The sequence below is a fragment of the Loxodonta africana genome, chromosome 5 (assembly GCF_030014295.1).
Source record: "Loxodonta africana isolate mLoxAfr1 chromosome 5, mLoxAfr1.hap2, whole genome shotgun sequence".
Lineage (NCBI taxonomy): Eukaryota > Metazoa > Chordata > Mammalia > Proboscidea > Elephantidae > Loxodonta > Loxodonta africana.
In genome coordinates, this window is record NC_087346.1 from 153,257,187 (window position 1) to 153,270,532 (window position 13,346).

Consider the following 13,346-nt stretch of genomic DNA (forward strand, 5'->3'; position numbering starts at 1 on the left):
ACATCCCGTTTCTTCATTACGGATTGGGGGGGGTACTCATCCGTTTGATGAGTGCCTACTATGTGCCAGGCATATACTCTACACACAACCAATAAATCATAGGGAAAGAAGGGGTGACAAGTGTTTGCACAGGCTGGAAGCTTGCAATTTTAAATAAGGTGGTAAGCGTAGGTGACATTGAGAAGGTAATGTGTAAGCAATGAAGGACACTTGAAGACAAAAGGCCAGCCAGGTAGATCTCTGGGAAAGGTAATTTTAGGTAGAGAATAGATTCACTACGACTCTGGTGCAGGAGATGTTGGGGGCACTCCTGGAGCACTAATGAGGCCAACTTGCTGGAGCTCAGCAAGCAAGGGAGCAGGTACAGATGAGGACAGGGGACAGGAGACAAGTCAGACATAACTCCGAGACGTATCACATAAGTTTTAGTAGGTTATTTTAAGAACCTTACCTTTTACTCTACGAAATTAGGAGTCAGCTAATTGACTCAACAGCAATTGGTTTTGGTTTTTGGTAGGGGTTGTTGTTGTTAGGTGCCGTCAAGTCGGTTTCGACTCATAGCAACCCTATGCACAACAGAATGAAACGCTGCCCAGTCCTGCGTCATCCTCATACTCATTGTTGTGGCCACTGTGTCAATCCATCTCATTGAGGGTCTTCCTCTTTTTTGGTGACTCTCTGCTTTACCAAGCACGATGTCCTTCTCCAGGGACTGATTCCTCCTAAAACATGTCCAAAGTATGTGTGACACAGTCTCACCATCCTTGCTTCTAGGGAGCATCACGGTTGTACTTTTTCCAAGATAGACTTGTTCTTCTGGCAGTCCATAGTATATTCAATATTCTTAGCCAACACCACAATTCAAAGGTGTCAATTCTTCTTCAGTCTTACTCACTGTCCAGCTTTCACATGCACTGGTAGCGTTTAGGATGAGGAATAATTAGATTTTAGCTTGAAAGTCTCATCCAGGCTCCTAGAGAACAGACCTGGGAGAGAAGGAGTAGGGGCAGGAGCATAAACCAGAAGACAGGTGCCAATAACCCAGGTAAGCCATGATAGGGACTTGGATCTGGCATAGCAATAGCTGAGGTAAGGAGAACTGATTAAACCTGGGTGGAGCCCTAGTGGTGCAGTGCTTAAGAGCTTGGCTGTTAACCAAAAGGTCACCAGTTTGAATCCACCAGCTGCTCCTTGGAAACCCTATAGGGGCAGCCCTACTCTGTCTTTATAGGGTCACTGTGAGTCGGAATCAGGTTTTGAAAGTAAGACCAAGATCTCCTGGCTGATTAGGTAGAATCACTCCAAGGTTTTCTAGCTTGGGTTTCAGAACTTTTGAGTTACCCACAGGTGTCTTACATATTCTCCCATTTACCTCCCCCCTTCTCCCGCCCCACACAACCCGAAAAAAAAAAAAAAAAACCCAGAAGGACCTTATCCATCAGACTGAAAGGTGAAGTTCAAAGTATCCACACACCACAGCGCCCCGGCTTTCTTTCCCCCTTTCCAATGAACTACTAACCGACTTTACAAGCGAGTTTCCCTTTTCTCCTCTTGCTTTACTTAGGAAATAGTCTTCTTAGAACCTACATCCTTTCTGCTCTTACTAGCTTTCTAAAAGGAAGTTCTGAGACAGCCCTTGGGCCCCGCAAGGGGCATCCCAGGAACTATTTCGAGGAAGGGTAATTTCCTTAGTTAGGTCACGCTTTAAAAAAAAAAAATGAGGTAAAGCTATCCTCTTATGTTTGCAAAACCAAGCTAGCACTGCAAACACCGGGGCGCAGAGTCCATCTGTAGGCCGGCAGTTCGCTCGGAGCGCGAGCCGCTAACACACGGCCTCGATAGCCAGGCAAACACGACCGCAAAAAAGGCACCTGCCCGGCCCCACATCCAAGACCGCCCGTGCTTTCAGCGCCCCCTGAAGTGAAGAACGACCCGCAGCAGCCCACCCTGCCCTCCCTCAGACACAACACCGCCGCTCCTGATCCAAAGACCTTTCCGCAGCCGAGCAACCCCCGCACCGCCTTTTTCCGCGTTGTCGGGAGGCGCGCTCTCGACGTCACTTCCTGGAGGCGGGTCTCCGGGGGCGGGGCCCGCCGGGGAAGGGGCGGGCCGGGGCCGCGCAGGCGCGCCGGGGCCGCAGCCGCCGAGCCGAGCGCTTGACTATATATGGTCAAAGCTGGGGGCGAGCCGCGCGCGGGGCCGCGCTTCCGGGTTCGAGGCGTCCGCAGCGGCAGCGCGCAGGGCAGGGCGCGAGCCGGCTCCCAGTCCCCGCGACCGCCCCCAGCCCGCCCGGCACGCCCGGCGCCGCCTTCCGGCCCGTCCCCGGCCTGGGCTTGGCGAGTCTGAGTTGCAGCGCGGTCCGTGCTGACCGGCCCGGGGCTCTCGGCGAGCGCGGCGGTAACAAGTGGCGAGGATGCCGTTCGAGATCAGTAAGTGCGGGCTCGGGCCCCCGCCGGCCGTCCCGCGCTGCCCGGACCCCCTCGGCCATCGGAGGCGGCGGGGGCGCCAGCGGCTTGGAGGGGTCCCCGGGCGCGGGGAGGGTGCGGCCAGGCCAGCGGAGCAGCCGCAGCCCTCGGGGGTGACCGGCGGCGACCCCGAGCCTGGGGGTCGCCCCGAAGTTGGGCGCCGCGGGCCGGCCCCGGTGGAGCCCCGGTCCCCGAGGGGCCTGGTCGGGAGCGCGGACCAGGCAGTCGCGCCGTCCCCTGCGCTCCTTAAAAGTGGCAGCCGCCCCTCCCGGCGGAGGCAACAGGTGACCGGCTGAGACCGGTGCAGGGTGTCTTTCCCTTCCCAGCCGGGCTGGGGCCCAGGGCAGGGGCGGCCCCTGAAGCGCCGCTGCGTTTGTGTCTCTGCAGAGAAAGTGTTCGCCAGCCTCCCCCAGGTGGAGAGGGGTGTCTCCAAAATCATTGGCGGCGACCCTAAGGGCAACAATTTTCTTTACACCAATGGAAAGTGCGTCATCCTGAGGAACATCGACGTGAGTAACACCCCCATCCCCCTCCGGCGCTGGGTTCCGTTTCTGCGCGCTGCCCTTGGGATCTTAATTCTCCTTTCCTTTCCACTCCCCATATCCATCCCAGTGGCTGACCAGGATGAGGGTGCCACGCCCCCCTCGCCTGGAGACCACATCCCGGAGCCTGGAAGCTGGTTTCATTTCACCCAGCCCTAATTCTTTTTCTTCGTGGGGAGACCGAAACTCAGATTAGTCGGGTTATTAAAAACAAGGGCTCTGGATTTGAGGGATCAGTTGGATCCCACTAGTTGCTGCTTGACTTTGGGGTGGCTGGTGACTTGGTTCTCTCGGAACCCCCGTTTCCTTATCTCTAAGACTGAGATGATAATTGCCCCGGAGTCCCCTGTCTGCGGGTGAGGAGTGAATGAGATAATGAGATGTCCCCCAGGCCCACCCGGTGCCTGGTACTCCCTGGGCACTTGGTAAATGGCCGTTATTAATGCTCCGGGTCTCCCTCTGTGACCCAGCCGGGATTAACACCCAGGCCTCTGGCCTCCAGCCAGATCTGCCCCCTACCGATCTGAGCCCCCTGTGCCAAAACAGGAACCAGTTTATTCTTGTGAATCATTGGCTGCAGGCGTCCTGTACCCAGGCTGAAAATGCTTCTAAAGCCAGCTCCTTGGGAATTTCTTGCGAATTCATGTTATTCATCTGTAATTCCTGAAATGGCCGAGTCCACTTTTCAGCCTTCCCTAGTTCCAGGATTGCACACTTAGATGTTGCTGGTCCCTTCCTCAGCCTGAGTGAGGGAGTCCCATGGAAGCTGGAGGTGCAGCATGGCCATCAGGGGTGTTTCCCGAGTTTGGTGCTTGGTGTCGGGTGGGCCTTGTGCACAGTACATTCTGGATGATTTCGATTCAGGGATGTTCCCAAAGGGAGGCCAACTCAAACTCACATTACTTGTGATTCCCCCTTGTGGGTTGGCATAGTAACTGATCAGAAGCACATGGCTTCCCAGAGCCACACAGTTGGAGGGATGAAGGGCTCTTTGAGCCTGGGTAAGCCCGTCTGTCCCTCTTGTTTCCTCTGTCCCTCTTGTTTCCTCTGTCCCTCTTGTTTCCTCTGTCCCTCTTGTTTCCTCTGTCCCTCTTGTTTCCTCTGTCCCTCTTGTTTCCTCTGTCCCTCTTGTTTCCTCTGTCCCTCTTGTTTCCTCTGTCCCTCTTGTTCCCTCTGTCCCTCTTGTTTCCTGCCAGAAGATGGAGCTCCGTTTTGGTTGCTGCTGCCCTGCCCAGGATTGCTGGGCACCTCAGACAAGGGGGTGGGTTGGTGTGAATGTGCTTTGAAGGTGCTAACGACTCCTCAGCTAGTCACAGGGATTCCTAGAAAGCTCATCCCAGCCTTGCTAAGAACTGGGGGAAGCACCACTAGGGACTTGGATTGTAATGATCCAGAAGTCTCCGGGGTGAGGCCCTGAGGTTTTGAGAAAGGATAAATTGAGATGTTCCTAAGTAGGTTCTCACAGTTAGGAGCCCTGGTGGCACAGTGGTTACAGTGCTTGGCTGCTAACCGAGAGGTTGGTTTGAACTCTTCAGCTGCTCTATGGGAGAAAAGACCTGACTGTCTGCTCCTACAGATTCCAGCCTAGGGAACCCCATGGGGCAGTTGTAGTTACTCTGTACTATAGGGTTGCTAGTTGCAATTGACTTGATGGCATAACAGCAACAACAGATCCTCGCATACTAGCTGGACAAATAAAATACACTAAGTACTTTCAGCCGTACAGAGCAGGAGAATACTTGAGTTTGCCCCTAATAAGGCGTACACGTGAGGTTTTAAAATAAAACAAGGTCACAGTGTCAGTGCAGTCTTCAGTTCCAGGTAGGCTGGAAGGGAGTCGGGAAGAGGCCTGGCTTGAAGTACCAGTGTGTGTCAGGTACTGTGAAAGGTCCTTTGGCTGGAGCATCCCCTGGAACCCCCACAACGAGCCCGTTACTCTGAAGAGGCACCCAAGGCTGAGCCAGGTGTAAGAGAGCGACAGCTGGAGCTACTTTCTGTGCAGACTGTTCTTCGTGGCCACGGGCAGGACCCCGTGCAGAAAGATGCCCTGACTTGGGAAGTCCATCTGCCCTCTCTGAGTTATTTTTTCTCCTGAGGGTGTGCCCACTTTCCCTTCGCATCTCTTTTTAAGTTTCTGCAGAGCCAGGACAGCATGGATGCTGCTGATGCGCTGCTCTCCATGCCGGACGTGAATCAGGCACCTAGGCTCTCCCTAGCTTGATTGATGGACACTTGGTAATCAAGTAAAGATGAGTACCTACCATTTTTATTTAGGGAGAGTATTCCTAGGAAAAAGTAAGACAAACATTCTCATCAACACTCAGGGTATAGGAAAGCAGGTGGTTTGGTTGGAATACAGGCTCAGAGATAGAGAAGAGGGAGGAAAGGGAAGTTGGGACCAGATCATGGAAGGCCTAACAGATGTGTAATTGACATCTCAAACTTAACATGCCCCAAACGTTCTGGATTTCCTGGGTGCCTCTCCCCCAGAAGGGGGGCTCCATTCTTCCAGCTGTTTGGCACCAAACCTTGGAATCCTACTTGGCACCTCCCCTTCTTTTCCATACCACATTCAGTTCTTCAGCAAATCTTGTCGACTCTCCTTTCAAAGTGTCTTGGGAATCTAAGACATTTGCACTGCTTCTTTGCCTGCAACCCCATCCAAGCGACCATTCTCTCTTTTGTGAGTCATTGCAAAAAGACCCCAAGCTGCTTCCACCCTTACGCCCCTATAGCAGTAAGAGTGGTGACGTTCAGATATGCCAGAGCGAGCTGCTCCTTGCTCCTAACGCTTCCCATTGCTGAGTAGAGCCACCACCGCTTAGCCCTCTGCTTCCATCTCAGCTCACAGCTCTCGCCTTCTTGCTGGGTGCCGGCCAAGTCATCTCCTTGCTTTTTCTTGAATATGCTGCACGTTTGTCTCGTTTGTCTCGGGACCTGGTTGTTACTGTTGTTTTTGCCTGGTTAGTCTTTCCTCTTACAGCTGCAAGCCTTGCTCCCTGTCTTCCTTTAGGTTTCTCTTTGGATGTTAGTCACCTTACTAGAGAGGCTTTTCTTAAAATAGCACCTCCTTTGCTGGCCTTCTCTACCCCTCAGTGCTAACAGTACGAAGCAAGAAAGCCAGCCACCACAAACTACAAGTGTGTATACATGCTTGTCTTCCCTAACTAGACCGTAAGCTCCATGAAAGCAGGGTCCCCCTCCCCCCGCCTGATTTCATTGAGCACTTGGTCCTCACACCTAGAAGAGTGACTGGCACACAGTAGGTGCTCAATAAGCTATTGGTTGATTGAAAGGCCTTGAAAGCTGGCCACATCGTGGACATAAGAGGCAGCCATGGAAGTTTCACTGTGGGAGTACAAAAAGGCTGCGCGCGGTTTAGATTGCTGGACCTTAAAAATTGTAGACTCCACCTTCTCGCCCACTGAACAGGGTCAGAGCACCCTGGCTGACTTGGAGCTACTTCGTCATTCATGCTATTGACTTAAAAGTTGTTTTGCCAACCTAGCCCGGTGGCACTCCTTCAGCTCGTAGAAAGGCTGTTTCTATTTTTGTTTTCATCACATCCTATTGCCACACCCTACAGAGGAAATTCTCCTCAGAGCTAAAAGTGCAAGGAGATGGTGGCTACCTAGAAACACTCCAGAGCGGGGAGCTCCAGAGATGGTGTCAGTAATTAGCATGTACATCATGCCCGAGAGAAGATTCCCACTGAGATGGCGCAATTTGGGGACCAGGGGCATCGAGGAGGGCTTTCTGGTGGCCTGGTACCTGGGGGGGGGGGGGCCTGGGGGTGGCTCCTAGCGGCCTTGTCTTGTGGACTCAGTGTTGCCTGATGTGCTGTTATCTGGAGGCCCTTATCTCCTCTGCCCTCCCCTTGCCTTCTGCAAAGGCTGGGAAAGATTATGCCCAGTGGCTGTGAAGGAAATGCTTCATGATTCAAAACCACCCGGGATGACTTCCCTGTAAAAACACAAAAACCAGACCGGTTGCTGTGGAGTGGATTCCAACTCCTAGCGACTCTATAGGACAGAGTAGAACTGCCCCATGGAGTCTCCAAGGAGCGGCTGGGGGATTCCAACTGCCGACCCTTTGACAGCTCTTTGCAGAGGAGCTTCCCGTGGCACCGCTGCCTGCTGCCAAAAGCAGCCAGCAGGTTTGCTCTGTGGGCAGGTTTGGGGCCTGCTTTTTAAAAGTGTTCAGTTCTAGATTCCAGAACTAAAACATATTTGAAAAAAATAGGTAAGATTGGGGGGCAGAGGTGGTTCTGCGATAAAATTCTCATCTTTCATGGGGGAGAAGCAGGTTGAAATCCTGGCCAGTGCACCTCAGGCACAACCACCACCCACCTGGCAGTGGAGGCCAGTGCTGTGCGTTGCTATGATGCTGAACAGGTTTCAGTGGAGCTTCCAGACTAAGACGGGCTAGGAAGAAAGGCCTGGTGATCTACTTCTGAAAACTAGCCAGTGAGACCCTGTGGACCACAGAGTCTGACCTGCAGGTGATCGTGGGGATGGCGCAGGCCTGGGCAACAGTTTGTTCTCTTGTGCATGGGGTTGCTGTGATTCAGGGCTAATGTGACAGCAGCTGACAACAAGAACTTATGAAAGTGGATTTTAGGAAGCCCAACGCTCATAGCAGTTTGCCATTGCTGTGCATCCAGGCACGTCACTGGTGGACTTGTCTCCTTGAGCAGGATGTAGACTGGCTTGGGGGATGTGGAACTCGCGCTGTGAGCTCTGTGCATCGTGACCTGCTCCCACGCATCCGCTAAGATTGTGCGGTGGGGCGCATGCAGGGACAGATGGCTTGAGAGAGACTGATGTAGTCCCTACTGAGTCTCTGCGGGGAGGGCAGGACAGTCCTCGGCCCTGCCCGAATGGAGCTCACGGTCTTCAGTGTGGGTGACATGAGCCATTGGGTGGCAGAAGGAAGTGGTGTGTTTGATGGAAGCAGGGACAGAAAATGACCAGGTGGCAGTGTGTGTGAGGCCCCCTCGTCACTGAGTGATGGAGGTCGGGCTGGAGCGTTCCCGGGCCTGGGCTCTGACTTTCTTTCGGAGGTGAGGAAACTGAGGCCCAGAGGCGAGGTCGTCCTTGTCAAAGTCACAGATCCAGGTGGGGCCTTAGCTGCAGTGAGGACCCAGCTTGGTGACTCAGGCCAGCGACCCTTCAGTGCACTGTGCCCTGGAACACCTGTGTCCTCCATGTCTCCAGGTGTACAGTGGGGGCTCCGTGAGTGGTAGGCAGCTTAGGGTAGGTGTCTCCGTTTCTGTCCCCCTCCCTCTCTGTTTTCCCCCTTCTTTCACCTCCTGTACTTTGAGAACGGGTTAGTTCTCTTATAAGTTCATATCAGGCATCTGCTTTGTAGCAAAGCCCACGCGAGGTGCTGGAGTTGGAGCTCAAATGAGGTCCCTGTCCTCACGGGAGATCGCAGTCCAGCAGGGAAACCAAGGGTCAGCGGCTAAGTGAGGAAGCCGAGGGCGCCCTAGGGGATCCGAGTGGCTTGTAGGGTCAGAGGTGGCCTGCCCGGGAAGTGAGCAATAAGCATAGCCCTGGAGGATCAGTTGGGTCCTGCCCGGTGGGGAAGAGGGTTCCAGGCCCAGGTTGTAGTGCTCAGAGCCTGGAGCTGCAGAGGGCAGGATGCATTGAGGGTTGGAGGTTGGTCAGCACCTGCAGCGGTCCGTGGGAGGTGCATGGTTGTGACCAAGGTTGGCGTGCTGCAGGGCTCTGCTGGTGGCGGGCGAGCCAAGCAGCCCTGTGACAGAGGTCACTGAGACCATGAAAAAGTAACAGCATATCTGCAGTAGAGTTCGTTCTGTGTCTAGCGCTCATCAGCGGGTATAGCCAACCTTTGGTTCTAGTGTGGCCAACACACATTTACCAAGCGCCTACCTTGGTGTGTCTGGAGCCACAGTGCCTAGGGTCTAGATTAGTGCAGCTCAGTGAGGGACGATTTTGCTCCCTAAGGGATATAGCGGCAATGTCTGGAGACATTTTTAGTTGTCACAGGTGGGTTGGGGGTACTAGTGGGTAGCGGCCATGTTGTTGTTAGGTGCTGTTGAGTTGATTCTCACTCACAGCAACCCCATGTGATAGAGTAGAACTGCCCCATTTAAAAAAAAAAGCCCATTGCTGTCGAGTCGATTCTGACTCATAGCGACCCTATGGGACAAAGTAGAACTGCCCTGTACTGTTTCTAAGGAGCGACTGGTGGATTTGAACTGCCGAGGTTTTGGCTAGCAGCTGAGCTCTTAACCACTGTGCCACTAGGGCCCCATAGTTGCTGCTAAACATCCTACAGTTCTCAGGACTGTCCAGCAAAGAAGTATCTGGCTCAAAAGGTCAGTAGTGCCAGTGTTGAGAATCCCTGATAAATACCATTGTAAAACTCTGGGTTAAGCACTTTAAAAGAAGAATGTCCTGAGTGTTTGGGGAACAAGAGGGAAGAACCACCTGAGCCACAGAGCAGCAGTAAAGACGTCTGAAGAAGGGGCATTTGAGCTGGGTTTTGGGGGTGAGTAAGAGTTCACCAGGAAGAGGAATGAGACAAGACACACAGCAGAGCTGGGGCAAGCCTGGGCGAGAGGGAACAGCCTGCGCACAGAGGTTGGGAAAAGTTGGACTTGTTTTCTCTAAGCACGACAACGGGCAGTTTTAAGTAGTCCTGTGTGTTTGCTGGAAACCCTTGTGGCGTAGTGGTGGTTAAGGGCTACATCTGCCAAACAAAAAAGGTTGGCAGTTCGAATCCCCCAGGTGTTCTTGGAAACTCTGGGGCAGTTCTACTGTGTCCTATAGGGTCTCTATGAGTTGGAATTGACTCAACGGCAATGGGTTTAGTTTTTTTTTTGGTATGGCGTGTTTGTTTTCTTACCCTGTTCGGGAAGGGGAGGGATATGGAAACCGTCTTTGAGGCAAGAGGAAAGTTTGCAGCCCTATTCTGTTGGGTTGTGGGAGCAGGGCTTGTCCTGCTCCCCACCCAGGCCTGACCTCCGGACAGAGGCAGGGCCTTGTTGCCTCAGGTAGCCTCCAGAGTTGAAAGGGCCCTTTTTGGCCCCTCTGGCAATGTCTCGCTGCGGGTTAGCTCACCGCCTGCAGTGATACACCCCTTCTCGCATGCCTTCAATAGGAAGACCTTCAGATCCTAAGCTGTTGTCAGCTGGCTTGTAGCTTCCACCCGCAGGTCTTAGCTCTGCTCTCTGGGGTCCGCACCCAGAAAAAGGCTAGCCCCTCTTCCATAGGCTAGACACAACATAGGCACGCCATCCCCAACCTCCCACTCCCGTCCTGCTTTGAGGGTCTTCGAGGACGCTGCAACCAGGGCTGATGTTTGCCTAGTGCCGTTTGGTGCTGGGCACCTGCGGAGCACTTGCATGTATGCCTCGTTCTCTTCCGTTTCTGCATCTGTTAAAGCCTGTGAACATGCTTATTCCAGGCTCAGTGTGAGATTTAACTGAGTCCATTCACAGTGTCCTCAGAAGACGGCCCAGACCGGGACAGGCTCTCGCCTGTGACTAGCGCAGTGTGCTTTCTTCTTCCCCACCCCTGTGTGGGGAGTGTGGCCTGTGTCCTGTCACAGGAGAGGACTCCAGAGCTGGGGGAGGTACCCTCAAAGTCTCCCCACGTGACCCTCCTCAGCATGGTTCAGTGCAGGCCCTGGGTGGCCCGAGGGAAAGAGGGAACAGGAAGGAAGGTACCTGTGGTGTGCCCAAGGCCACTCAGTGAGTCCTCTGGGTTCCTGACTTCTAAGGTGTGGCTTGCTCTATCTGGAAGGGTGTGCTGGCAGGGCGGGGCTGGGAAGCAGGAAGAGAAAGTCATGGGCGTGACCTGGCCCCATGCAATTCTGGGACACAGAGTTGTCAGCCAAGTCAAACTTATGTCCTCTGAGTTAAAGAGTCTGGTTAACGTTTGCACCAACCGTAGGTAAGAGAATAAAACCAGAGGAATAAGGACTATTACCTGAGTTCAAGGCCTGTCCCCACCACTTAGCAGCTGGGTAGCCAGGGGCACGCCACTCGGTGTCTCTGTTCCTTGGTTTCTTCTTCTGTAAAATGGAGGTATAAGGTTACCTACTCTACAGAGGTTTTGTGATGTTTCAAGAAAATCACCTGAAAGGTTCTACCAGGGCCTTTCTGAGAGTTAAAGGATGATGATAGTGGTGATAATTTCTTAATGTCCCGGCCTGGGAGGTGGCGGGGCGGGGGGGGGGGGGGAGCGGGCAGCCACACCCAGCAGTCTTGCTGTTTGTAGGCTGCAGTGGTGACTCAGACATGGGCCCTGCCCTCCATGGGGCCCAGTCTAGTGCAGGAGATAGGAGGGTCACAAAATGACGTGTATTGCAAGGTAGGAAGGAATGAGTGTGGGGTAGATGGTGAGGAGAAATAGTCTGGGCGCTCAGGGTGGGAGAGGTTGTTTATAGCTGGGGGCATCCGGGAAGTCTCCTGTGGCAGGTGGCTTTTGCCTGGTCCTGGAAGATAATTAGGGAGCTGTGGTTTGGGGGTTAGGAAGGAGGAAATGTCGCGGATGGAGGCTCGTGCTGGGAGCAGATAAAGGCAGGCATGTGGAGCAGTGGTCTGATGGTTAGGGCCGGAGAACAGAGGGTGATGACTGGTGGTGAGACTGGACCTTGCGCTGCGTGAAGGGAGCCACTGAAGGTTGTTGAGCAGACTGTGGCCACCTTGCCAGGTCAGCCAGTGATGGGTTTGGCTGCAGAAATCATCCTGGGAAGTTTGATGCTGGGCACCATTCGCATCAAGATGTTTGGTTGCTGCTGTTTCCCAGTGCCAAGCACAGGGCAGATGCCGCGGAGTTCTTTGAAAGAATGAACGAATCATACTCCGCTTGCTGTCTTTTGAGGCAGTATGTGTAGTGGTTAGGGGCTCAGGCCCTGGGTTCACATTTGCCTGGGTGTAAATTCTGGCCTGGGAGTGCGTAGGTGGGCAGTGCTGCTCTGGAGCTGGGCTCCTTTGCAGTCATTCATGTTTGACCTTAGTCACCTGCGAACGGAAGGATGCCCACAATTGTGTGAGACACACAGGTCCACTACAGCAATCACCGGTTACAGCCTCTGTTGCTTTTAGAACTAGTAGGTATTTAAAGTTGTTAGGTGCTGCTGAGTCAGTCCTGACTTACAGCAGCTCTGTGAACAACAGAACGAAACACTGCCAGGTTCTGCACCATCCTCACAATCATTGTTATGCTTGAGCCCATTGTTGTAGTCACTGTGTCAGTCCCATCTCGTTGAGAGTCTTCTCTTACGCGCTTCTCCGGGGGACTGATCCGTCCTGATCCCGTGTCCAAAGTACAAGAGATGAAGCCTCACCACCCTTGCTTCTAAGGGTGTACTTCTTCCAAGACAGATTTGTTCCTTCTCTAGCAGCCCATGGTATATTCAGTATTCTTTGCCAACACCATAATTCAGAGGCGTCGATTCTTCTTTGGTCTTCTTATTCATTGTCCAGCTTTTGCATGTACGTGAGGCCGTTGAAAACATCATGCCTTGGGTCAGGTGCACCTTAGTCTTCAAGATGACATCTTTGCTTTTTAACACTTTAAGGAGGTCTTTTGGAGCAAATTTGCACAATGCAGTTAGTCATTTGATTTCATGATTGCTGCTTCCATGGGCATTGATCGTGGATCCGAGTAAAATGAAATCCTCGACAACTTCAGTATTTTCTTCATTTATCATGTTGCTGCTTAGCTCCTCCCAGAGGGTCAGGCTGACTTGGCCTCCTCAGATTTGAGAGACAGCCCAGGGCTTTCTCTGTGGGTTCCAGGGGAACATCAGCAAGCAGAGTTCAGGGCTCCTTCTGTAGGGCTGGTTAGGCTGGTGACGCAGTCTGGTTGGTGTGACTTCCCACCCTTCCAGCCTGTTCTGTCAGATTCTCAGTGGCCGGGCGCTGGATGGAGGAGATGAAGGAGTGAGTAGGAACTGTGTCCAGACACAGGAGGGCTGGGCCGTGAGTGAGCAGCCTTCCCTGTGATCACGGTGTATGGGGGTGCCGCGGGGGACATTGTGGATCTGTGAAGGGGAACACGGTTTAGAGCCTGAAGGCCTGGCTTCTGGATTTATGTAGTACAAGCCCTGCAACCTGAGGCGGCACCTTGACCTCACTATGAAACAATGGAGTAACCTGTGGCCCACCTCACCACCCAAAAGGAGACTGAGAGGACATAACAGAAAAGCTCTAGGAACTTCCAGATGAAAAAAACAAAAAGAGTTGCCTTGGAGTTGACTCAGACTCACGACAACCCCGTGTGTGTCAGAGAAGAACAGGGCACCATAGGGTTTTCAGTGGCTGATTTTTCGGAAGTAGATCTCCAGGTCTTCTGAGGTGCCT

The 13,346-nt window shown here is 53.3% G+C and overlaps 1 protein-coding gene across 1 annotated transcript in view; it reads left to right on the forward strand.

Annotated features, from left to right (window-relative positions):
- Positions 1–2,297: 2,297 nt before the first annotated feature.
- The window catches only part of WDR1 (WD repeat domain 1), a 52,856-nt gene continuing 41,807 nt past the window's right edge, over positions 2,298–13,346 (forward strand). The window contains exons 1-2 of the mRNA XM_064286080.1: positions 2,298–2,429; positions 2,853–2,974. Of these exons, the coding sequence (XP_064142150.1) occupies positions 2,414–2,429; positions 2,853–2,974 (138 nt within the window). The 5' untranslated portion in view covers positions 2,298–2,413. The remainder of the gene's footprint in view (positions 2,430–2,852; positions 2,975–13,346) is intronic.